Raw genomic sequence first — 26,870 nt, 5'->3', positions numbered from 1 at the left:
CAGGACAGAGGTGCAACACTGAGTGTCTACATTTGTACAACACGGTAGAGGTTCTGTCACTGTTTTGTGTTCATCCAGTGAGATTTTGTCAGAATGAATGGACTTAAGAATGCAGATTTTGATCCACCATGTAATACCATCTGGAAAGTGTCTGATTGGGATCACTGCCAAACACACTGTCAATGCAGTAAAAGCATGCCTTGATAGAGAAAGACACAATGGAACATTATCAGGCCTCTCCAAAGCCCAAACCTCAACATTCATGAAACAGTATGTGTTCATCTTGACAGAAAAAATATATTCCACATTTCTCACATATTTAATATCTAGTAATCTATATTTTATACTTTACATACATTTACATTTTTCCCCTCATGCAGTAGTATTTTCGGATGACATGTAAGTATTACAGAAAAAACTATATATTGACATTTGCACATGCATTATTATTCGCAGACTGGTGATGCTTGTTTTAAAGTGGCGTACATAGTTTCAATAAAAATAACAACTGTATGTAAAAAAGGCGTTAAAGCCATGATGGGGTTTAAAACGGCTTTATTTCTTTAAACACAGGCATCGTTATATATTCAAACAACTTCCACAACCGATAAAGAGCAAGTATACAAATGATGCAGCTTCTGTCATCATCATCATCATCATCACATCACTGCATCCCCTCTACTGATTCTCACAAAAGGACATAGCAAACCAAAAACAACCCAAAACAAAACAAAAACATTTCAAACTCATTCTGGCTGATTTCTGAGTGATTAATTTAGGTTAGCATATCCAGTGTTGTGTGCCCATCATGGTCACACACATTCATGAGGCACAATCATTTGGCTTCCAGAGTAAATTTACAGTTTTTCATTGTCTTCCTCAAACAGATAAGTACCTTGCAAAGATTTTAATATGCATGTCTAAAAGAAGCCCATTAATAGATCTGCCACTGTTGCTGTTTGCTGTTAATAAATTCTCAAGTGCAGGCAAAAATGAGAAGTAGTAGTTTAATTAAAAAGAAAGTCACATCCATATTTTTTATTTCTATCTTTTCTAGTATTTTTACTATTTTCCTAGCAATAAAGAGAAGAAAGCTGCTGAACCCATATAATTAAAACCACAATTAACTGAATCCTTGAAAATACAGCAGATACAATTGGTCCTTTACATTACACACACACACAGTGCAGGTATGCAAGTAGAGTAACATTTCATTGCGCATAACGGTCTCAGACTGCCAATAACTAATGCAGCGCATCCACTCACACTATTTTTAACCTCAGATAAAAATCAGCAAAATAAACTGACAAAAAGTGCTACTGCTGTCAACACTTGGGATTTATTAGTCTTATACCAATTAGCTTTTCAGAAACAGCTTGTGTAGGTTCAACTGGAATTTTAACTTAATATGTAGATAACCAAACCATGTAAAAGGTCTAGAAAGCATACAGAAAGATTATAAAGCACATTTAGACCTGAGCTCTACACAAATAAAGCTTAGACATTGTTTTAGATTAACAAAAAAAAAGCATCTATGCTGCTACTCACAAATGTGTCTGCTGAAAAACAACCAATTTATTTCAGTTTCAAATAGTTTAACAGTTAACTTTAAGGTAGGACTGACTTGGAGAACACTTCCAGTATCCTGTCATTAGTAACACTGACAGAGAAAGACATTTTAATTCATTTGAGAGGTCTAATTAAGGGGAGCCATGCGTCAACTTCAACCAAAGATGAAATAGCTGTACAATAAAATAAACAAACAAAATGTATTTAAGAAAAAAATCTGTATTCATTACTTAATGAAATTGTGCTTTCTAGTCCCTTTTCAGTGTTGGTTACAATATCTATAAACCTATCCAAGTGAACAGTGATTCTGCTTTTTCAGTGCACGTATTCATCATCACTGAAGTCTGAGTCATCGGCCTCCACTTCTCCTTCAATCACAGACTTCTTCCCTCTGCAGCAGGACACCACCAGACCAATGAGGAAAGCCTAAAAACACCGATGAAAGCACACATGACAAAATATATCAAGGCTCATTTAATTGCTAATGTGGAAAATATTTAGCTGAGGACTTGAGCGATAAATTCAAAATGCAGACAGTGACATCTCATTCATATCTTTAGACTTACTCCAATAAAAGCCCAGTTCCCAAAGTAGTAAATGGTGCTGAAGAACCAGAACTTGTGAAGGAAAAGATAAGACCTTGTCACAGTGCACTGATCTGAAAAGAAGAAAAGCACAAAATTAATGACAGAGGCTACACGCAATGTCTTCTCTCTGTGGCAAGTTTTAAATCAAGAAGTCGCTTTGAAGTATTTGTCTCACGGTATTGTTTGGACACCTGTCATGTATTCAAATGACAGGCTTGAAAATCAATACTTGACTAATGTGGGCCCAAACGGTTTAGTAGTTTCACTCTAGTGGTTCATTGTTTGTAGGTGAGAGGTGTCTGCATGACACAGATAGGTTCTCTGTGGTCTGGAGCACAATTAAATGTGACACAGCCATTGCTGCTTTCTGTTTATAATTGCATAAGTGTATCACTTGTTATACACCTGTGTTATAAAGTAGTCTATATTAACTTAAGCGCTCAACACAGGCTGCTGTTACTACATGGAGCAGGGCCTCAGGCAATTTTGTTATTGTAACTAAAAAAGACAACCAGTCGTTGGAAAAGAGGAAAGCTGTGTCACTGTCAGTGTGAATATGGTTCAGCCAATGAATGAAACTGGAATGAAATGTAACATTTAATGGAGTATATCCACTATAACACACTGAAAACCCAAAAGGCAAAAGCATGGGCCCACAGAGGACACCAGCAAATGTGAAGACAGCAAACCATAGGTTATGGGTTATGCATGTAACCCCAATTCTCTGATGACGCAAATTCAGGCTCATGACTATATGTGTTCCGAGTAGACACTTCAGGCACTTCAGATCTTTAGATATGAATCCATCACAAGTCTGATTGGTCACCAAATATGCAGTGGTTCCTAAAGAACCATTTCCAGCTATAAGAAGAACAAACCAAAGAATACAATCTGGACTATTCATTGTATTTTGCACCAGGAACCATGAAGTGTCAAGTTGACGAGTTTGAATCCAATATCTTAAACTGTTCTCTGAACTGTTTCATACAATCCAGAGATCTAAGTCATCATCATTTCTACATCCACTGACAAAGACACGACCTATGTCCATATAGAGGTAAGGTAAGAGCAAAGCTTCTTTGAGTTAAAAGATGACAGTCGATTTCTTTGAAATGACAGCGGAATGACTAAGTGCAGGGGGAAGAGAGGCATATTGTTCAAATGACATTTCTTAAGACAGCTCAGACTGTTCACCATCTGATTTTTAAATGGATGTATGTACATAGATGTATGGAAATATGTAAATTTCTTTATGTATAGGTAATTGTGTAATGACTTTACCTGTCTCGCCCACTTGACATTAAATCAGATTGTATGGCCAATGAACTACAATGTTTGACACCCCCTACTTAAAGCCACAGAAAACCTGCCAAACACCTTGTAACATTGTTTGCAAGTGTACCTTTTATCCCCTTAACATCCGCCCACTTTTTTACTGAACAAAACTAAAAGCTTGAAAGCACTTTGTTTGTTATTCTCTTATGATGAAATTACAGCCCAGCACATAGTGATTCAACAAGTATGTGGCCTCGGAGATGACAGAAAACGTAAGAAACAACCATTTTGCTGTGTACCTACTGTTATTACAAAGTAAAAACTGCTACGGCTGCTTCTTCTCTGGTATTTGTATCTTAAAATGGTTTATACCCTTCATATCTTTGCTTTGAATCGATGACTCAATGAACGGGCCTGTGCCATTTCAAATACACTGGCAGAATTTTCCTTGAGTGCCATAGTTAAGAATGAAAAGACAGAAGCTCACACTCAGATATCGATTTGATTTCAGTTTTTGTGTGCACTGCACTTTTGCCAACTACTGTGTGAAAACTGATAAAGATGCATTTAAGAGGATCATCTATTTACTTGTAGTGCATTAAAGCACCCGTTCATTAAGTGTATGTGTTACTGTAGCTAGCCTATGTGACTTAAAAGCAACACAAGTTAATTTGTGTAGTGCATTTCTTACACAAGGGCAACCCAAGGTGCTCTCACTAAAACATTAAATGAAAGAAAAGAATTACAACATTAAAATGCAAATGAAAAGAATAGAGAAGAAATTAGAAGAAAAAACATTAGACCCGAGGATTGAAAACACAAAGGAGTGCCAGATGGTTGATGTTGAGCACTGAAGGGTGAGTCAAAGGAAGTGCTGAACATAAATGTTTTAGTGTTGATTTCAAACAAGGCTGAGTTTCGAAAGTGGAAAAGACTAAAGAGGTTAAATGTTGCACAATAGTAATCCATTAAATGAACCAATTTAAAGCTGCCACTTCAAATGTATCAGTTTTCTGGGAGAACCTTTTTGTCCCAGCCTTGACAGAAGTAAGCAAACCTCAACTCTGCAATGTTCCTCAAATGACATTTTATTGCGGTGACCAAAGGCAGCTCAATCATTATTGACTCAGCACTGTGATCATGAATATAAAGCACATCAAAATCAAAAGCCCCAGGAAAGAAACTCGCTTATTGCTTACATAATCCAATTGCCTTCTCTTTTCTGTCGAGCTGCTCTTTTCCTTATGCTGGTGACATCACCTTTGAGCTTCAGCTCTCCACTTTTTGAGTGAACTGATACTGTTATTGATCCGACTGCCGCAGACAGCAGGAATATTATAAAAGTCTTAAGCTGAGTCATTCACCCTTTATGTGTATGAATGGGTATTGGCAGGCATGGTAAAATGCTGGTGACGTCAGAAGTAGAAAGTGCCAATGATATGCATGCCATGTCTGGGTCTCTTCTCAGCTCCCAAATTGTTTCGTGTGAAAACACAGTAAGAGCAGATCGCATTTATTAATTAGCTTAGCCATGCACACTTAAGCAATAAAAAGAACAAAGTATATATGTAAATACACTCATTATAGGACTTGCATCATTTCTACAGAACAAGGCAAGAGAGAAAGTCCCAAAAGCTCAAGTCTGGCTATGTTAGAGAGCCATCTGGAGCATTAACGCTAACCCTGCTGTGCTGCTCCTATCACACTGTTTCTTACACAGCTCTTCACACTGACTTGAAACGTATGAACAGTGCAATCAGACCTACACAAAGCTACATGACATCAAGGTCCACAGCAATAACACAGTGTCTTTTTGATTTTTTTTCCATTAAAGTCAATACTTTTGAAAGCTTTCCCTACCAGAGTTCGGTGGAAAAAAAGAAGAAAAATTCAGGTCAGTGCTGTTTCATCTATAATACAAATGAGAAGGCACAATCCCACAGGAGTTGTGATGTGCAACAAGAATCAGCTTTCACTTCACCAGGACCAGGAGAGAATAGAAGAAGCAAGTCTTTCTTCATCACTGTGACCCCACTCTTTTGCTCCACTACCTCAGCCATCTGTAGCTCTCCAGCTGCTTACCAGAATTGCAGGGCACTGAGTGGGATCTACAGATGGTTCACAACAGTGGTCTGCCTAAATATATTATCATGTACACCACTGACCAGCTTCACCTTGAAATCATTACCGTTCTCTGATAAGAGTATGGGGCAGCCAGGGAGTGCAGGTAATTTCACCCTGACTCATGATACCCGGGTGAGCCCGGTGTAGGATGATGCATTATGCATAACTTTCGTCTGTGCATTCAAACCCAAATACATGCATAGTACTCTGCACACATGCATGCACACAATGTGCTCTTCTAAAAGGTTCTTGATCAGCAAGCTCTTGTGCCAAAACCGTATGCTTTTACTTTCCATCTAAAAAGGCAGAGAACTTTTATTCTAAAGTCCTTCGAGAATACTGCTGTTCCTTCAGCAGAACTATTTTCAAATTTCTGGCTTCACTTATTAGTGTTGTGCGCAAAAAATAAATAAATAAATCACCAAAAACATCTTTTGGCAGTAGACACACACACACAAAGAAAAAAAATCAATTTGAGCAGTGATCAAGTCCCACAAAAAGATAACACACATAACCTAACTTGACCTAACCAAAACTACTGATCATACAAACTGAAGCCAAAGTGAAAAACAAACTGTTTTCTAAAGCAAAGGACATAAAATTACGTTTTCAAATCAAGACGAATGCTAGAAACTATTACTTTTTAAGAAAAAACTTATTATTTTTACACATTTAGCTGAGATAAAGGGGTATTGGGAGCATCAGGTACAGTCAGGTATTAGATGTAGAAAGCTCACTCTTCTTTTAGCTCTTTTTTGTGTCTCTTCCAGCCCTGAAGGAAACAGCTGGCTGCTAAATGCCCCACTACAATCAACAGGTCTATAAAAAGTGAGTTTATTTAAAAATTTCAATTAGGATCACTTTTAAGCAAGGAGTAGCATTTTAATTAGGCGTCTTTAAAGCTCAACCTCTATCAAAAAGTAATTTTATTTCTATCAGTTAATAGTGGAGGTCTTTCTGAGCAATACCAAGCAAATATACTCTTTGAAAAGTGATTTTTTTTCCTCCTATAAAAGGTAAGGGGTGTCTGTGGATTACAAAATGGGCATTTTTCTTTCAGGAGAATTACTTTTGATTGACATATTCCATTGTAATGCAAATTGATGATGATCCCCTTGATGGAAAGAAAATTACTATTAATTTGTGTTGGGGTTGAGGGAGTCCTGTTGAAAATTGCTATGGTACCTGACATCTCAGAGCTAACACATAAAATGGCGACCATCAGCCCCCTCCCTAGCTCTTTAAAACAATGCTGTGGAAACAGGGAAGTTGCTAGGAAACAGACAGGAGTCTATAAGTATACAGTTTGATCTCTGAGATTCAATATAGGAATAATATGATACATCATTCAAGGTAAAACCCAGCTTTATGTTGTTATTAAATGAATTAAGCTCATGCTGCTAGAATTTTACCCGTAATTACTCAGAGAAGCTCACTGATAAATTGAGCCACTGGGTCAAAAGCAAACCTTGGACTGGATGTATTGATATTAAATGTGAAATATACTTTCCTTGCTGCATAAACATGTTTTAAAAGGTTTTGATCTGCTATTCTCCACAAGTGTTTTGTTTTGGTAAGAAATTCAGTGAGCTGTACATGTTTCAAAGTTATTAAAATCACTGGTCAAACTGTCCAGGGAATGAGTGTAACCACAAGCTGAGGTTCCTGAATTAATGATGTAGGTGTTAACATGAGTGCAATAAACAACAGTTAAGGACATTTAATTACTTAAGTGAGGCAGTCATTATTATAAATGGACAAGAAAGAGAAATATGTGATGAGTTTAGCCACAATAAAATCACTGCATCAATAAGTGACACTGAAGGTTATTTAAATAGCTCAACCAATCACATAAATGTCAGTCACACAAATGAAAAAAAATTGAATAAATAATGAAATTCTGATTATCCAAAAAAGGCTTGTATTTGCACATAGACTCACAGAAAATACAAACAAAACCACCAAAAATAACAACAAAACATAACCGACTGGGAGCAGTATTTGTTGATGGTTTTAGATGCATATCAGAATTTATGATCAAAGCAAAGCCCCCTGCAGAAGTAGCAGCATGAGCGTCATGGAGGTAAGACTAATTTGACAGAGCAGCTGAAAGTTCTCTGTGTTTCAGCCAGGCTTCATAAAACCTATAACTAAAACTGAACAAGGAGTGTTGCAAAAGTTCAAGTTTGTGCCAGGGCTTGAGAAATGTTACAAATATAAGATATAACACATACCCATTTTTTTTTTAAACCCTAAAATGCCTTTACTCCCTGTGTTAAATTGGATAATCAAGAGAACTTCAAGTTTCAGATTGTCTGGGGTCATGGCAGCTAAATCCTGAGGATTCATTTCCATTACGCTGAGTAAATGAGTAATGGCATGGTAATGACCTTAGAGTACATAATGGAGAGCCTGGCACTGAGCACCTGCTCGCCAAGATGTTAGTGTCATTACCCCACTGTGACCAATCGCCCAATCAGTCACTAGTTTGACTTCTACCCTCTTTTGTCTTAGCTGTCTTGATCTAATGTCATACTATGGGTTATTACAAAGTGATGCAGTTCCCATGCCTGGTGATGCAAATTTCTACCAAAGGGTACTGCCATAATTTTTTCTCTTATCATTATTTTTACATCAACCAAAAGGGCCTTTAAATCCCAAGAAGAGATAAATGTCTCCATATCTGTGCTTGAGGTCATACTAGATTAACATTTCAAGAATAAGGAATTTGGACACAACTGGCAAATTATATAGAAATCGCTTCTCACGATGGCACCATAAATTACAGAACAACTTTAATGCCTTTACTATTTACTAATTATTACTATAACTGTTACTACTGTTTTTGTCATTTTTTTAAAATCTCTTGTAACAACAGCATTTCTCAATTCTCAGATAAAAGTATCAACATGGTATGAAAAACAATGAAGAACCAACAGTTTACAAGGTGAGTACATTTTTTAAATAATGAATCAAAATAGGGTAAGTTTTAAAAGAACTCATTTTTTCAAACTACGAAGTCTGCTGGAAACTTGCTTTTGTCAGCTTTATAGGCAAGGCACAGTTCCTCTCCAACAAGTCTATATCAATTACGGAAAGAGCGCCGATCTCCTGAGATAGTCTTCTCTCTGACACAAGACTCTACCTTCCTGCACCTAACTCAACCGTCAGATTCTTCTGGTGGCTGTCTTCTCTGTTTTGTGCATACTCAAAGTTTTTCAGACTTTCCCAACTTTTGCAATGATTACTATTTGAAATGTAGCAAATGGCTAAATGGCCAATATAAGCTTTTTTGCTTCAACTTCATCATTATGTAGTAAATGTTAGAATACTGCAGTGGGTACAAAATAAAGACCATCAGCGTTGGTCATGTCTGTGTCAACAAAAAATATTTTACCATACATTATGTGGAGCACATTTTTGCTCAGCGTGACACCCTGGAAAAACATAAATTGTGCAAATCAGATAAATGGAGGCTCTCGACTGTTTGCGCTGCATGTAGTCACCCTTTTAACCTTTTCACAACTGCAGACTGTCTAGGGGCAAATCAAATACTCTCCTCTTATAAACAAAAAAAGGATATTATCTAAATGGCAACAGAATTATTTTCTTTTATCACGCAGTCACTTTTTTTTTTTTTTACTGTTTTAGCTATTAAGTGTCTGATTGCATTCCCTCTCAGTCACATGTGTTATCTCTGCTTGACACTTCCTTCGCCTCATGGTAGGTGGTACAACGGCTGTTGTGAAAGCAGGAGCCATTTACAAGATGGCAAAAAAAGGACTCATTTTACTAAGCTGGTCAAAAGACAAATTACAAATCCTGCCAGACTACTAACTCCAGCAATAACGACACCTTTAGTATAACAGTGCTGAAGAGCTCCAAAACAATCATGAGATAATTCTCACAACTAATCAGGAGCTCTATGGGTCATTTATAATGACCACACGTCACACTGGAGCACCGGCACTGTAAAATACATTGAATGGCCTCATATGTAAGAAAGCAATTGATGTTTAGGCCACTCTTGTAAGAACTACCTGAACTGCTACTTTACAAAAAGCACAACCGAGCAGCAAGAAAGTAGAGATCTATATATTATGCTATATATTATGCTTGGGTGGCCAAAAGCCGCACATTTGGACCATTTTTTGTGAAAAGCAACAACTCAGGAACACCGACAACAAATTTCATACTTTAGTATTTAGTATGATACTTCTTAAAAACTGTAACAGAATCAAATGATAAGGCAGGAAGTTTTGTCATAATTACATTTCTGTTAAATTCCAGCAGTCTGGCATGAAAGAATACCAAACATGTACTCATGATGATGGTACTTGAATATATTAATAATACTGGCTTCTCTACCAAAATACTTATCACTTTCTTTTAATACATCATATGTTGACATAATAATGCCAAAGATCAATTATAAAATTCTGCATCTGATTTTTCTGACATCCTGTCAATAAGTGTCATTTTATCTTTTGGTTTACTGAACATTAAAAATGTCGGAAAATGAAAAAACAAAATTATATGACATATTGTTTGTACTTATTTAAAAGCAAGCTATAAGGATAACTCAAAGGCTTTACTGTTCTACATGATAATGCATAAACTGATATAAATCTATATTATCCTATATGACTAATCAAATGTAATATGTCTGTATTTGGTATTTTCATAAGAGCAGGTGTTCTAAAAGAATATTTTATTATATTTTCTGTTGTACACTTTGGAAGTGATCAGACAGTGCACCTACATGCATTTCAGTATCTCAGACACTTAAATGCTACATGTAGGTGTATATAAACATTAAATAAAATGAATAGATGAATGTGTTCTTAGGGAAAAGCCCTCAGGTGCAGCAATATGACTTTATGCTTGTTTGTTAGTATATTAATATTGGCTCTAACAAAAAACCAAAATAGGTTTTAGCAAGAGCCAAAGGAAATCAGCAGCTAAATTATTGTGTGCAGTTTCCCAGCATAATAGAATTTTGTTGAACAAATGGTCACAATAGTCCACAAATTGAGTGTCTTGTGGTACCATCTGATTTGCAGCTATAAAGATATACATAACTTATCTTTTAGTAATGAAGTAAACAACATGAGAAAATGCTGCAGAATCATGATCATGATTACAATCATAACTGTGAGAGGTGGGGAAGAAGAACAAACAAATTATCTGAAATACATACAACAAAAAAGCTATCGCCACTTAATTTGAACAATACTCTCTGATAAGCATGAGTATTACTGGGAGATTATCAGATACCTAATTACTGTATGTCGGTATGTGTAAACATAACTGCTTCAAATGGATTTACTGGATATAACCTGCTTAAACAATAAATATAGGAAATCAACATAAGCATTGCTTATTACATGTAGTTATACATTTCATTTCAAACTATGGTAATTAAATAGGTGTTTGAATGTTTACTTTTGATATAAGGAAAACATTTTAACATCTATTGAAACATAACTTAATTTCAAATATGAAATCATCTGTCTTTATATTCTACATAAAACTACTGTGTGTAATCCTACTAGTTATTTCTCTACAAGGCTTTCCATTTTTATGAGCAATATCCTAATACGGCAATGATCTGCCTAATGAGGTTGGAATAATAAATATTTTGTAATTGAAAGATAACTTCTCACACAATGACAATTGTGAAACCATAGCCTTTAACAAATGCCATTTCCTCTAGTTCAGTGCATTTTAGCCACACACATGCTTTAAATATCATTTATATAGCTCCATAAATAATTACTCACTTTACTCCCAAAAAATAACTCCAAACACATTAAGTACCATTTAATAAATTATATAAAAGCTTATGATAATATTATCACTAATTTGCTGTTAGATTAATGATACTTGATTGTTAAAAGAATGTACTACTTTTGTGAGATGAAAAATGTGTACATTTCCTTCACTTTGGAAAAGCTCACAGAAAGATCCTGCTACTGTTTGGTGCTGCATGCATCTGATAAATTCAGAAAACAGCCTTCTAGAAACAGCCAGATAAGTGATAAGCTGACTTTAGCTCACATCTACATTTTATTAAAATCTAAAAATTATAGTAACAAGAAATGAGTCTGTTGAATCGGAGCAATTACAGGCACTGTTTTACATTTACTTAAGACTACTATAAAGTTGTATTGTAGATATTTCAACCTGTAATGGTCAGAATAACATTATAGAAGAGATTCATATTTAGAAAGGGTTTAGAAAGCTCTGTGTCCTCCTTTTAACTCAAGTTGTGTGAGGTTTCAGGTACTGGCACTGAAATGTGACTTTGTTGTGTATGTAGAAAAAAGCAGGTTTAACTGTAACAATTTACTTTTCCCCCAGAAAAAAAGGACTTTGAGGATTTAGCTATACAATTTTGGGGTAGGGTCTAAAAGACTATAACAGTGAGTCTGAAAGCCATTTTTCCTCTCATGTTACTACAGTTTAGGGCGTACTATAAAACAACACTAGCTTTGTTTTGGAGAACAAAAATAGTATTAAGGCTATTAAGGTTGGAGTAGATGAGGAATGATAAAAGGCACATGTGTCAGGTATGTTGAAGAATGAAGTAAGTTTATGATCTTGTTTGTTTTTCTTTAAACCTGCGTCGAAATGAAAATAATTCATTTTCTGTCTGTTTACTTTTAGTCTTCAATACTATGTTACCCAATCCAAGATAGATGCTACTGTGGATCTGCATATATGCAGAATAGCCAACTAGCTAGATAGATTGTCATATGTATCATAAACAAACTTATTACACAACGTTCACACATTATTACAAATGTATCTATGGCTTTACACTTCATACAAAGTATCCCCTTCACCAACAACAACAGCCTGACATGAGCATTTATCACATGAATAAATAAACATAGTAGAGCTTATACCTATGTGCATGCACACATTGGTGTATTCATGCCTCCTTTAGTGAATTAAACATTTGCATGTTGACAGTAAGACACTACCTACTGCATTAGTAAACATTTCGTCTTGGTATTATTCATTCTAATACATAATGAATAGTGATCAAGATTACTGAACAGTGTTCTACATTATATGACTTGGTCACACACCGTCCTTCTGTTCCTCTAGCATGAATTCCAAGCTATGAGCAATGAATGTTTTATGTTGTCTTGTAGGTTCTTTAAACATCTCACGATTGGAGCCAGCGCTACTATAGTGTGGTAGAGATGATAAACTTACCCTCAGGTGCATCTGCATCACATATCCTGGAGGTGTTAATAGTTGTATTCCCAGATGTAGGACCTGGTGATGGCATCTGAAATAAAAAAAACAAAAAGAAAACAAGAGTCATGTACGTGTTTACTACAGAAACACTAAACACTGCAGTACACGAATATTTTGGCATTTTATGAACATGGAACTGTTTGAACTATCGTCTCTAAGAATTTATAATACTAAATTAGAACAGATCATCAACATACTTTATTCATATATTATGGGCTGATTTACATTATGCAAAGTAAAATCAAGATGATTTGGGTTCAAAAGACTGTAAAAGTTGTAATAATATTAATCGAATTTTCCTGCAGGTATACAGGTCCTTCTCAAAAAATTAGCATATTGTGATAAAGTTCATTATTTCCTGTAATGTACTGATAAACATTAGACTTTCATATATTTTAGATTCATTACACACAACTGAAGTAGTTCAAGCCTTTCATTGTTTTAATATTGATGATTTTGGCATACATAACTCATGAAAACCCAAAATTCCTATCACAAAAAATTAGCATATTTCATCCGACCAATAAAAGAAAAGTGTTTTTAATACAAAAAAAGTTAACCTTCAAATAATTATGTTCAGTTATGCACTCAATACTTGGTTGGGAACCCTTTTGCAGAAATGACTGCTTCAATGCGGCGTGGCATGGAGGTGTTATGGAGGCCTAGGATGCTTCGATAGCGGCCTTAAGCTCATCCAGAGTGTTGGGTCTTGCGTCTCTCAACTTTCTCTTCACAATATCCCACAGATTCTCTATGGGGTTCAGGTCAGGAGAGTTGGCAGGCCAACTGAGCACAGTAATACCATGGTCAGTAAACCATTTACCAGTGGTTTTGGCACTGTGAGCAGGTGCCAGGTCATGCTGAAAAATGAAATCTTCATCTCCATAAAGCTTTTCAGCAGATGAAAGCATGAAGTGCTCCAAAATCTCCTGATAGCTAGCTGCATTGACCCTGCCCTTGATAAAACACAGTGGACCAACACCGGCAGCTGACATGGCACCCCAGACCATCACTGACTGTGGGTACTTGACACTGGACTTCAGGCATTTTGGCATTTCCCTCTCCCCAGTCTTCCTCCAGACTCTGGCACCTTGATTTCCGAATGACATGCAAAAGTTGCTTTCATCCGAAAAAAGTACTTTGGACCACTGAGCAACAGTCCAGTGCTGCTTCTCTGTAGCCCAGGTCAGGCGCTTCTGCCGCTGTTTCTGCTTCAAAAGTGGCTTGACCTGGGGAATGCGGCACCTGTAGCCCATTTCCTGCACATGCCTGTACACGGTGGCTCTGGATGTTTCCAGACTCAGTCCACTTCTTTCGCAGGTCCCCCAAGGTCTGGAATCGGTCCTTCTCCACAATCTTCCTCAGGGTCTGGTCACCTCTTCTCGTTGTGCAGCGTTTTCTGCCACACTTTTTCCTTCCCACAGACTTCCCACTGAGGTGCCTTGATACAGCACTCTGGGAACAGCCTATTCGTTCAGAAATTTCTTTCTGTCTTACCCTCTTGCTTGAGGGTGTCAATGATGGCCTTCTGGACAGCAGTCAGGTCGGCAGTCTTACCCATGATTGCGGTTTTGAGTAATGAACCAGGCTGGGAGTTTTTAAAAGCCTCAGGTATCTTTTGCGGGTGTTTAGAGTTAATTCGTTGATTCAGATGATGAGGTTAATAGCTCAATTAGAGAACCTTTTCATGATATGCTAACTTTTTGAGATAGGAATTTTGGGTTTTCATGAGTTATGTATGCCAAAATCATCAATATTAAAACAATGAAAGGCTTGAACTACTTCAGTTGTGTGTAATGAATCTAAAATATATGAAAGTCTAATGTTTATCAGTACATTACAGGAAATAATGAACTTTATCACAATATGCTAATTTTTTGAGAAGGACCTGTATACAATATATAGCTATATCATACATATGAGCCTCTGTTAACAATGACAGTACAGTGACAATGCATTTAATAACCAACACAGCTCTGTAATTAATTGAAGAAATCAACTAAATATCTAACTAATAATGAATAAAAGAATTCCTACCCTTAATTCTCAAAACAAAAATTAAATTTGTATATTATATGTTTAATTTATGTCAATTTTAGACACAAAAATAAAACATTTTTTTGTCCTTAATCCTGCACTTTTGCAAAAATCCATCCAATCAAATGCGATTTGGGGTGATTATCTATCTCCACCCATTATATAAAACTGCACGTGACTATGTGGTGCGCAAGGAAAGTAATATTAGAAATGTAGTGTTTTGATTTAAAAGCCAAAAGGAAAAAAAAGAAAGCAGCAAGCGTTAATTAATTTTGCTCCAGTTCTCCTCCTCCTGGTCTAACAGCCCAGATGAGGAAAAGTCTAGAGGCAACTAACCCTTTACTGCTTCTTAACTTGATACTTCTCAGCCTCAGCGCATGCATTTGCTAAGCTCTGTCCACTTTTTAAGCAATTTAATCATATCTAAACGAGGAACCTAACAGAAGCAAATGTGGGAGCTCATCATGATATTGATCACAGGAGAATTCAACCAGTCCTGTTCTATATTTAGTCTAGACTGTATGCATCTTTGATATAATGTGATATCAAAATTTAAAAGAAAAGAAACCACTTGATATGTATAAACCATGTTTATGCTGCAAGTCAAATGGACTTGGATTTAAAAAGGCTCTTCTGTCAGATTTAACAAGAGGATGTTTCAGTAAAACAACACACCGGTTCATTTAAATTATGTTGTTTAAAAGATTTTTTTTCTGATGAAGTGTAGATGCAAGGGTGCATCTAAACCACATGCGTACACCCACACAGCGAGAAAGAGCAGAGCTACATTAGATCACATGGAGGGTAGACTGTCAGACAGCAGAGCCGCACTGCAAAAGCCACATAGTCTAATATAGAAAGACGGAACTGAAAACGAACAAGAGTCTAAAAGCCCCGCTGCCAGCCTGTAGAGACCATGCTGCTGCCTACACCAGGCTGAACCAAAGAGGTCTGAACACACTGACTAACTGACACTGCCATCGTTAGAAGCTCTCATCAGGGAGAGTGAAAACAAAGAAACACACAGGAATGGACATGAATTTTTCCTTACCTGTACAAGGTATTTCTGGCTGCCATACATGACATATTGTGGGGCTAGACTATAGATCATGTAGCTGGTGTGCAGAACGATCAAAAGAAGAATCATACAGAGGAAGAGGAGAGCCTGGGGGCGAGTTTTCTTAGGTCTTATTTTGTACAGCTGAAAAAAAAGAAAAAATAACACATTATCATGTAGTTAACTGGGCATTTGCAAAAATTTAAATACATAAATAAGGCATTTTCTTACCCTTATCCAGAAGAACCAAATGCCCATGTTACGAATGCCGGCCATGGATGTGAGTACAAAGTACACTGTGATGACTGTGATCAGGATATAATCCAGTGGAAAAACCTGTGACATCCAAAACAAGTCAGCTACTGTATAAATCTTAAATGCACAACAATAATTACTGCATCCAGAACCAAACATTTAGGATGGTAATCTTTCAAGGAGCAACCAGTAAAAATGTGTAATCCCACAATATCTGTTCAGCTCCAATAAATGCTAACCATATCTATGCTGGTTAGTCTGCAGCACATTCAGACACCAGGAAAAAATCTGAACATCAACAACTGTTATGCTTTGTAACATGAAGTGTTCAGACTTTACCTGAAACTACATCTCCACTATTTAGCATCCCATGCTTGATGTGGTCTGCTTAAGTTCTAAAATGCCAAGGTCATACGTCTAAACACTGGCCTTCACCTTTTAATCAATGCCACTATCTGTGAAGCAACTATTTAATGGTCTGGGGTGTCAATCTTTTTTTTTGTTTTCAATATCTGCTTTTGAATACCAATTTGAACAGCAGGTATTTCTGACTATCAGCCATGACGTGGAAAAAAGAAGCAATGGTAGTGATTTGCTATTTAACATTTATCACTGAAGTCTTAAAACCACCAACAGCGCTCTGTTGGCAAAAATGTATTCAAGGATGTGGTCATTTAAAAACATTTTACTGTATATCACTATATCAATATTACTCAATATTTCACAATTGCTCGACTGCTCGTTGTTGACACCCAGATTTGATGAGGTCCTAATATTAAATCAAAATTAAAACACTGACAGTGGGACACTTAAAACAGACAGCGTAATGCATTTTCATTCATTTGCAAGACTTTCTACTTGTCCAAGTTTCAGCAAGGTTTTCCTTGTAGCAAAAAAATAAAAAATAAAAATAAATCAATTTCAATTACATCAATTACTACATCTATGTAAGTTGGGTATAATGCATGCAATATAAGTTAGAGTGTAGGATCATTTTTGGGGGCCGATGCCTCAACAAGGAATTCAAGGTTCTTTGAGGTAGAGAGGAACTAAGGCTCGGTGGGTACAGTAGCAAATGGCCAGGCAGGTTTTCACATAAGCTCTCTATCACAAGGGCATTGGTAGGAATGACAAGTATTGAAGCATATATCAACACCTATCGATAATAAATGGATCACCAAGGTGGTAAATGAGGTTGAAGGAAGCATTGGGCAAGAGAGGGTCTACTGCAGGGGAATTTCAAAATCTGTCAGATATGGCTGCTTGTGAATCATGTTCCGGGTCCAAGCTGTAGTGTCTCATCAGGGGCAGCAAATTTCAGCGTTTGGGACTGACTCTATGCCCTTTGTCATCCCAGACCAGTACCTATAACCTTTACATAACCTTTAACATGGCCAGTGACCGGGCTCTATTTACAGCATATATAATCAGCTCATATCAGCATTGGACTACGATCTGTGAGTCAGTTTAGGTATTTAAACCAATTTAGCAGTCATGTTTTGCCAATCTTTTGTGTGTGGTCCTGTCATCAGCCTCGTCAAAGCAGCTGCTTCTTTTACAGCTAAACTTTAATGAAGAGGCAAATAAGCATAAATGATCCAAGTACCGGGAACTGGTAGATCAGTGCAGGAGGAGAGGCTGTATGGTGCGGTGTGAGCTGATTAAGGTGCAGCTTTTTCAATCACCGGTGCTGCAAAAAAGAAAGCCATCATGTCCACTCTGGAAGCTGCAGAGAGGGCCTCCAGATGGCTTTCAATGAGGAGGAGTGATCCTTTCGCCAATGCTGCTGGGAAACAAGCCAGGGTCTGAACAACCCTTGCTGGGTTTCCTGAGTGAAGGTGTATGATGCTGAAAAACCTGAAAACTTAATGACCTATCACTGACGATGTGTATTGTGTATCCTAATATATTTAATTACTAATTTACAATGACCCAAAAGTCTGTGTTTAAAGTTCAGCACAATAAAGCACACTCCCCAAGTTCTAAACAACATTTCAAGTTTATTTAGGAGTGACCAGTGATAAAGCTTTTAAATGATGCTTCACTGAGGTTAATGATGACAGAAACAAAAAAATATGGATTTAAGCATATCTTCATTGAGTATAATCACCATTTCAACATGAGAGATGGGAGGATACTCACAGGTTGCAAGGCTAAAAGAAGTTCATTCAGAGGATTGGTTAGGTTGGTGCCAAAGATTATGAACCCAGAGCTGATGCCAGCCGAGTGGAGAGCTTTATCCAAACTGAGGAGGAAAAAAACAGAGAGAAAGAAAAAGAAGAAATAAGGGTATCAATCTCCCGTATTAAACTTTAATATATAAGGTTAAATGAAGCAAATGGAATGTTTATTTTGGTACATTGCCTGTCTTACAAGACAAACACTGCGAACTGTATTTTGTGTTACAGGACAAATCATAACTTACTTTGAAATGAAGAGGGCAATGGTGAACAGCAACGCAACCAGGATAAAGAATATGCCTAGTAATATCTGCAAATAAATCAATCAATCAAAACAGAGAAACAAAAATAAATAACTACAACACAATATCAGGATATATTTTTATAAATGACAACTATAGGTCGGGCGTGTAATCACAGTGTGCCCTTGTTTGTGAACTGCATTAAAAGCTGCATTTTTAAAAAATGTGTATTTTTAAAGACAGCTACTTAGTCAGCAAATATAACCTTTCTACCATGTCTTTTGTCAAACAGAGACCATATGGCATAGCCAGCCACAGTTTGGCACTGTCGCCCAGGGTGACAGGGGGAAGCAATGGCACAGCTGAAGCAGAGTTAGGAGGCTGCAATCAGGGAGGCAAAAGCTGGCTGATCAGATGAACGTAGTGGGAGGGAAAAAAGTGAATCTAATGTGTATTGATCATCATATCAATAGTTAGACCAAATTATACCAAATTATCTGAGATAAACCCCTTGCAACAAAATATCAATTAAGATACTGATGACAGAGCTAGGAGAGAAGCAGGCAAGACGGAGAAGAAAAACATAATAATTTAGTTTAATTTAAAAATACAGTAATCTTTTTATGAAACTGCTACTCTAACCAAAGGAATGCCCCAAAAAAGGAGTTTACATGTATTAAATGATAGTAAAGTTATTAAAACAATAAATAAAGCACCTGCCATATATATATACTTTTTTAATAAAAGCTCTATAAATAGGTGGCACAATTTTTCACCCCATTATGGTGCAAGTTGCTTACCTAAAAAAAAAAAAATTGCTTGTTACATTTGTTGCACGATCAAAAGAGAGTAACTATTGTGAGTTCCACGTAGTCACGCACTGATTTTAACTGTCAGTGTTTAACATGCTTAGTGAGTCATTTTCGCTCACTGTCGGTGTTGGTATTAAAAGGACAGCATGTGTCTGAGGAACAGTGAGGCTGAAATCGCAATCATTTGGCTTATCACTCTACACCAGTCTCTCAGCATACAGTAAATAAATCTCCCAACTCATTACTGTTTAAATTTGAGTCTGGGGACTATCATTAGCAGCAACCCCCCTGGTTAAAGACAAACTGTTACAGACACTGGTTTAAAATATTTGTGTGAGCCTGCAGTGCAGTTAAGTACTGAAAAATGAATAGCAGTAGGAAAAGTAAAATGTGAAAGAAGGGAATGATGCTAAAATTAATTTTATCCTTAAAACATAGGAAAGGCATTAAAAGTGAGGGGTCTGCAGGACTGTAACTGCGCATTACCACTGATAAGTCATGTGGTAATGCCCAATAATAAGAGCACATAAAGCATGTAAGCCATTCATATAGGCACAAAATACATTTGTGTGCAGATGTTGGCTACATAGTTTGAAATATGAACAGAAGTAAGTGGATATTCTTTCAGTGAGTTATTACAATAGCACTGCAGCCAGCCACCTAAGTCTTTTATATCAGTTAAAAGAAGAAAAAATGTTTTCTATAACGAGTGAATAATCAAGAAGGAAATATACGACACTGAAAATCTCTTATCAAAGTCTTTTGATCTTTTTCAGTAAAAAATATATGTTATAAACATTCTGGTTACTGTACTTTAGCTGCAGTTCAATAAAAACTATTAAGAGTAAATACTTCTGTTGATTGCTTGAGGATTTGCAGTATTGTAACTTTATATTATACCTTTTTTCTGACCCTCCACCATTATGTTTAACAAGAAAAATAACAGTCATAAGTCTGTTATGCAAAGCCATTTTCATTGTGAGAGCCACTGCGTTGTCTCAAAGTCCAATGAAATGTATTTATGCCATTTTCAATAGCTGTTTCTGCCAATTGTTGACAAAAAAAAAAGCACACACAATAAATGAGTGGTTTGGAACAAGGATATAGTTTTAATGATTGGTAAGAAAACCTAGCCACACGGGATTCTGGCTGAATTCCTGATTTTTTTTTTGCCCCCAAGTGACTGCATGAAAAGCTTTGCTAGAATGTGCTTTTTATTTAACTTCAAAAAGTTATTATAAAGCTCTTCTATTCAATACCATGAAAAATTGCTCAAATGAAATGTATTTAATTGATCAGAACTTTGATGCACTTTGAGTCTCTCCATTAGGCTCATCAGTACATTGTGTCTGGATGTTTTGTACTGGGCCAGTAATGTTGGGACCAATATGTCCACTGGTAGCCAAAAAAAGAAGAAAAAAAATATGAAAAACAATCAAAAGACAAGTTTCTTGGTTGCTTTGGTCTATCCCTTGGGTACCATGAGATCCTGCCTGAGAAATATGAGACTCCCTGAGAGACTTCAGAGTAAATTAGGTGAATAGATTTCCTGTGGGAATCATATAACTATGCGGTTGTGTAAAGTAGAACTCAAAGTAAATCTAGAGCAGTTCAGATTGGAAATTGAGCACAAAGAAATTGTTTAGGAAGAAGTAGTTGAAGGTGGCTATAAAAATACAAATACAAAGATGATTTTTAAATGTATTACACAAGCTAGAGCAGGTTTTTGCAGCTTCACCTATCCTTAAGCTCAAATATCAATTAAAAGAAGCACTGAATGAATACAGCTCTATCTATGTATGCTTGCATTCAATACACACACATCAGCATAATTTCCCTTTGTACAGAATACTTTGGAGAACATAATTTACTTTTGTGAATGAGAGCCAATTCCATAATGGACACTCACCTTGAAAGGTCTGAGAGCACTGCCCACTTTAGTGCAGCAGTTCCTCTCTGCAATTTCCAGGTGTCTCCCCCTGCGCCGGAGGACCTGTAGTTTGCCCTCCAGCTCCTGCAGGTTGTTTCTATCCCTCGAGGACAGAGGACGTCCATCTTGGCACTGACAAGATGACCAAAAGATATCCCAAATGAATCAATGATCGATATTATGCGTACTTTGGAAACTACACTGCTGGAAGTTTTAATGAGAATATTGAAAAATGTAGAAATCATTTTATCAGCAAAAATATGAATTTAATAAATATTTACAGTCAAGTGAATGAGTACGTAGACTAAAAAAATAGCGGCAGTATTATATAAATGCTGTTTTCTAAACATTCTCAAAGCATATACATACAGTGATATACATTTACAAGTATCATATTTAAACTACTGCTCTCACAATATTAAAGCAAACTGTGCGTGCTTTGCATTAACCTCCTTGCTACTGTGAAAATAACCTTTAATGCTGCCCATACCTGGTTTTCAACAAGTGCATTTATGCAAGGGACAAATAAGGAATGATCTGGACTATTGTTTAAACTTCATGTTGCCATGAGCAACTAATAGATGTCTACACTTATGTTTTTCAGTATATGTGGCCTCCAGCTGGGAAGGTGGCTGACTAAAGCAATGTTACCCACACATAACAGAATGCAAAGACAAAGGGGCACATATGAGATAGAAAAATGCAGAATGATATTAAAGAAAAAACAAATAAAAACAGCATTTGATTTCATATGTTTACTAATGTAAATCTTTTAAGCTTAAATAACTCTTTTTCTATGTGCTTTGTGTCTTCTGATGGGACTCACCTTGGATTTCAGCTTTTCAATCTGATGCTCAACATCATCAATGTCCTCAGTGTTCTCCAGGCGTTCATACTTAACACTCCGGGTGCCTTTTATCAGATTCAAAGGCATAACAGACATACCATATGCCTGGAAGACAGTGCAAAACTACCATTATAATCAGACATCATTGTCAGAGTGAGCACATATGGCACGTGCATCCACCCACACATACTCCTGCCTGACGGCAAACCCATCACAATGTGGGACATGACAACAGTCAAATGAGGGTAAGCAAACACACAGAGCAAATCATATAGTTCCTGGCCTCCCAGGCTATGTCATTTTTGGTTCAGGAAAAAAGATTAAAATGGTGGAACCTATAATTGTGCTGAGGTTTTTTGGAGAATTTGCTGCAACCATTTTGTGAGGATATCACTGCCTTATATCACTCTGATGCATTTACAGCTTAACAGTGCCCCCATGTGACAGCACTACCCTCTCTCTAGGATATGAAGAACTTGTTCTAATTATAATTTTCGATAGACACATGTAGATCTGAGGTAGGAAAATCAAGATGCAATCAATTTTCACCTGAATTTAAATCAACAGATGTCATTTAATTCTATTTCTTTGTAAAAGTTAGATACGATATATAAACATTGCACAGTTTCACACAAAGATAGACAATAAGAGAAAATCTGTGCTAAATTCAAAGGGTGCTTTCATCTTTCAGGGGTCTTAAATCACCTGAAGGGACATCTGGACTTTAATCAAAAACGAGGGACATCTTTAATACCAGGAAACAGACCAATCAATACAAATAAAAGTAAAAGCAACAGGCCATTGCTTTCACAATGCTGTCTCACTTTTATCAACTTGGAAGTGTGCCATTTTACGGGTTCATAGTAAAACAAAGGGCCATTCTGTGCAAAGGTACTTTAAGTCCTGTCAAAAGATGCTGCCCTCCTTCTTCCATTTTTCATGTGGGGAAATGTCACAGTCTATATTTTTCTAAAACAACTTTTACTAGTTTTTGAGTGTTAGGTAGCATTAGGAGAGCCGCATGGGATACTAAGTCAGGCTACACTATTATTAGTCTCTGCTGAGGATCTCTGCTACGGGCGAATGTCGCCTCTTGCAATGAATCATGGAGCTCTTAAGGCCAGAGCATGTCCCGAATATCAAACACACTCATAAAAGGAAAACCTGTCCCAGATCCCAAGAGAAACATTTCCCTCCCCTGAAATGTGCAACTACACGAGAGAAATAGAAAAGAAACGAAAAGAAAAACAATACAGGTTTCCCTCTGCTGGAGTGTACATTTTTAGCTCACTCATCGTAATGCATGCTCATTAAAGTTATTTTAAAACCCACCGTGGTCAATAATAACCAGAAATAGCTCAGCAGGGGAGGTGGGAATGTGTATGCAACTCAATAAGTGTGTGTTGGCTGAGGGTGAAGTCACTAGCTGAAATCATTCAGTCACATGACTGCTGAGTGGGAAGAGGGAGAAGTAGTTGGGCACAGGTCTCCTACACAAGCCTCTTTGTTTGTGTTTCCACTGGTGGAAGGATGGAGCTGAGGTCCCCCACAAGTTCTCAATGCTATCAGTTAAGAAATAACAAAGCATGAAATTCTTTACTAAAACTACTCTGGATAGAAGTCGGTGAAAAGACATTTCCGCTCATTTCAACTAACATATTCAGGGTTCTCTGTCATTTGATTCAATTAGCAAAGGGTGTTAGAGCAAAATAATCTTCACAAACATGACACAGAACACTATGGTTACCATGTCTTTGTAGACTATTTGTCTACAAAGACATGTTCTGCATTGAGAGCTAATACTGGATTAAAAACACACTTGTACCCTAAAGTGAAGAGGGAAGAGAGCAACTAGCTTTAAAATAATGATTATTGTAATGTTAGGCAGTGGTTCACTACACGGTCTCATCCTCAGCCCTAAACTGCTTCTACCAGAGGTCTTTTCCTGTTAAAGGGGAGTTCTTCCTTCCTACAGTTGTCAAGTGCTCACTCTTAAGGCCTTTTCAAACCAGACACGTAAAACCCATGTGAATATTTCATTTGTTAATTTTTTTTTCTAGACTCCATTATTGTTAATGCAGCCATTCATGCCAACTGCGTAATTTTACTTGACAAATTTTAGGCATTTATTAATTTATTTATTTTTATAAAAGCACTTAGTGCAAGTTCAAAAAAAGTCACAAAGATTATGTTGAACCTAACCTCTCTTTTGCCAAAAAATAAATAAATTCAGATTCAGATTATGAAGAAGAGCCTGGCAGAACCACTGAGCTAATTCGTAATTAACTACAATCCTTTAAATATTTGGAAACGTTGGAGTTTGTGTCTCTGTACTGATTTTTAACCAGATTGGATCTGGGATTGGGCAATGCAAGTAGGAGTACTCAGTGTTTTATTGATAACTGTTTATCTCATTATCATTATCTGAAATACTAAACAGAATGTATTTATTCTTTTAACTTGACAGTGAAAAAAAGCTTAAAATGGAACAATTTTTGCCTACTAGTATCATATAAAAACTATACAGTTTTTCAATTAGAAAATAATGTACTGTATTTTGACACCAGTGCACTGGTAGCTTCCAAGACAAATGAGGAATAATTTGTGGTTAAAGTGAAGAAAAGAGTTAGTGTTCACTACTAACTGGTTAAATAATAAAAAAAAATTTAAGAAATTATGCAGACCTGATATTTTGTACTGATAGCTGATTCAGCATCTGACCTTCTCATATCATGGAGACCTGCAGCTTAATAACACTAATATGCAATCAGTGATGTTTTAAACTGAGGAATCCAAAACCTCTGTAACTACATGTGTAGATTATATACAGCCTGCTGGTAATACCGTCTGTGATTTCATCCTGATAAATAGATATACTTATTACATGAAGTTTATAAAATAGTCATTTCATTCAAGGACGTACTGCCCTTCTGTTCATGTCATGGACTTCTCCTTGTTTCGAATTTCAGTTTGTAAGTGCTTATCACACTGCAGTTACGTCTTGTTTTATTCAAAACCCAATCACAATGTCACAAACTTTGAACTTCAAAATGAAATACAAAATATAAAAATTTAATTCAAATTTTAAAAAGCCTTGAGGTGTTACAGAATTCTAGAAAAACAGATATCACTCCAATTTTCTGGGAGAACCTTATGCCCAGGTCAATTTCAGGGTCTGTGATTACACTACCAGACATTAACCAAATTTAATCCAGTATCAGCATTTTTATGGCTTTCACTTTAAGAGCAAGAGAATGGCATCTCAACAGCAGACAGAGCCATGACAGTCATAAGTCAATATGCTAGCTAAGCTTTTAAAGGAAGTAAACGATGCCAAAGGATCTCACATGATGCATGAGCTTTGAGATTTTGCTGATCCCTTGTAATATCATTGGGTTGAGTGAAGCAGAGTGGGAGATTACAGAGTAATTAGGGACAAGAAAAAGGTCTTTTTTGTGTACTTAAATTCTTTTCATTAAATATTTTCTTATTTATTACCCTCTAAAACAGATTAAAATAGTTGAAGTTGCTATCAAGTGCAAAACTATGTTTGCAGAATATATTAGAAAAATAAATATATTTACTGAATTTAAATTCAATGTATAATCTCTCTAAAGCTGAGCTCTATTTGATTTACAGTACTGACAGGACCATACTTTATCAGAACACCCCAACAACAAAATAGTCATTAGCAGCCATTAACTGTTTCTGTCTATAGAAAGGTAAATAGTATTGCTTGACTTTTGTTTAAGTTGCTTCTAATAAGTGAACTATGCACACAGAAAGAAAGCCGTGCAGCCTTACTTTAATGTGAATGAAATTTAAGTGCACCAGGTTGCAGAGCTGTATAGTGTTTACATCACAGAGCTGTGTGCATTAAGAGTACATGGCAAGTTCTGCACAAAGGGTAGTGATAAATTAGCAAAAGGAGTCATGGACAACATTTCCACTGCTTATGGAACGTGTCACTTGGCTTCCATTAAGAGTATCGGGCTTAGTAGCATAAGATGATAAATCAGACAGTTCTTTGCAAATACCGGTAGGTTGCCACCTACAACAGTTTTCACACTTGTAGTTAGAGAAGAGAGGAGATACAGCAGATAAAAGGACATTATTCAAAGTCAGACACACAAAAAAGAGTTTCTGTTTTGAGGCTGTGACAATAAAAGAGGTACGGACTGCTGTTGCTGTCGCCTAAAAGCCTGAATTCTTTGATTGACTTTATCAAAACAAGGAACGTCAAAAACAAAGACTCGCTGGGTGTTTTGATTTCCTCAGGGCATTTGGTCCATAGCAGCATGGGCCAGAACATATCTGAGCACAGCTCCATCCTCAAAATGTACTAGGTAATTATCCACCCTTTGGAGAACGGTTACACAAAGGTGAGAGAACAGTGGATAAATTCCCAGATGAGATAGATTTTATTTGTCCTAAAGGGAAACTGCCTCGACAACTTATTTGACTTGGTTGTGTATTATTCATTAAGAGTTCCACATTCAATTGTTGTTCAACTGTCAGATAGGATTCTTTTAGCTCAACAGAAACTCAATAGATTGAAGTTGGTTGTCAGTGTTATTCTGAATGCCTGGGATGATCCGAATAGCGCTTTTGTAGTTCTTTTTTTTTCTGACCCAGCAAAAAACAGAGTCAATATATAACCAAATATACACAGAGAGAGAGAGA

The 26,870-nt window shown here is 36.6% G+C and overlaps 1 protein-coding gene and 1 long non-coding RNA gene across 2 annotated transcripts in view; one reads left to right on the top strand and one right to left on the bottom strand.

Annotated features, from left to right (window-relative positions):
* Nucleotides 1-538: 538 nt before the first annotated feature.
* Nucleotides 539-26,870, bottom strand: part of lmbrd1 (LMBR1 domain containing 1) — a 52,356-nt gene continuing 26,024 nt past the window's right edge. Inside the window, exons 8-16 of the mRNA XM_031742934.2 lie at nt 22,167-22,292; nt 21,320-21,472; nt 18,602-18,666; nt 18,319-18,421; nt 16,153-16,257; nt 15,916-16,065; nt 12,783-12,858; nt 2,136-2,227; nt 539-1,995 (exon numbers count right to left, since the gene is read on the bottom strand). Coding sequence (XP_031598794.1) covers nt 1,885-1,995; nt 2,136-2,227; nt 12,783-12,858; nt 15,916-16,065; nt 16,153-16,257; nt 18,319-18,421; nt 18,602-18,666; nt 21,320-21,472; nt 22,167-22,292 — 981 coding nt within the window. The 3' untranslated portion in view covers nt 539-1,884. The remainder of the gene's footprint in view (nt 1,996-2,135; nt 2,228-12,782; nt 12,859-15,915; nt 16,066-16,152; nt 16,258-18,318; nt 18,422-18,601; nt 18,667-21,319; nt 21,473-22,166; nt 22,293-26,870) is intronic.
* Nucleotides 5,738-9,585, top strand: LOC120443338. The gene is made up of 3 exons (XR_005615366.1): nt 5,738-6,908; nt 8,451-8,502; nt 8,601-9,585. It is a non-coding gene; the product is annotated as an uncharacterized LOC120443338 (long non-coding RNA).

The sequence above is a fragment of the Oreochromis aureus genome, linkage group 13 (assembly GCF_013358895.1).
Source record: "Oreochromis aureus strain Israel breed Guangdong linkage group 13, ZZ_aureus, whole genome shotgun sequence".
NCBI lineage: Eukaryota > Metazoa > Chordata > Actinopteri > Cichliformes > Cichlidae > Oreochromis > Oreochromis aureus.
This window is presented reverse-complemented; position numbering and strand designations above follow the sequence as displayed.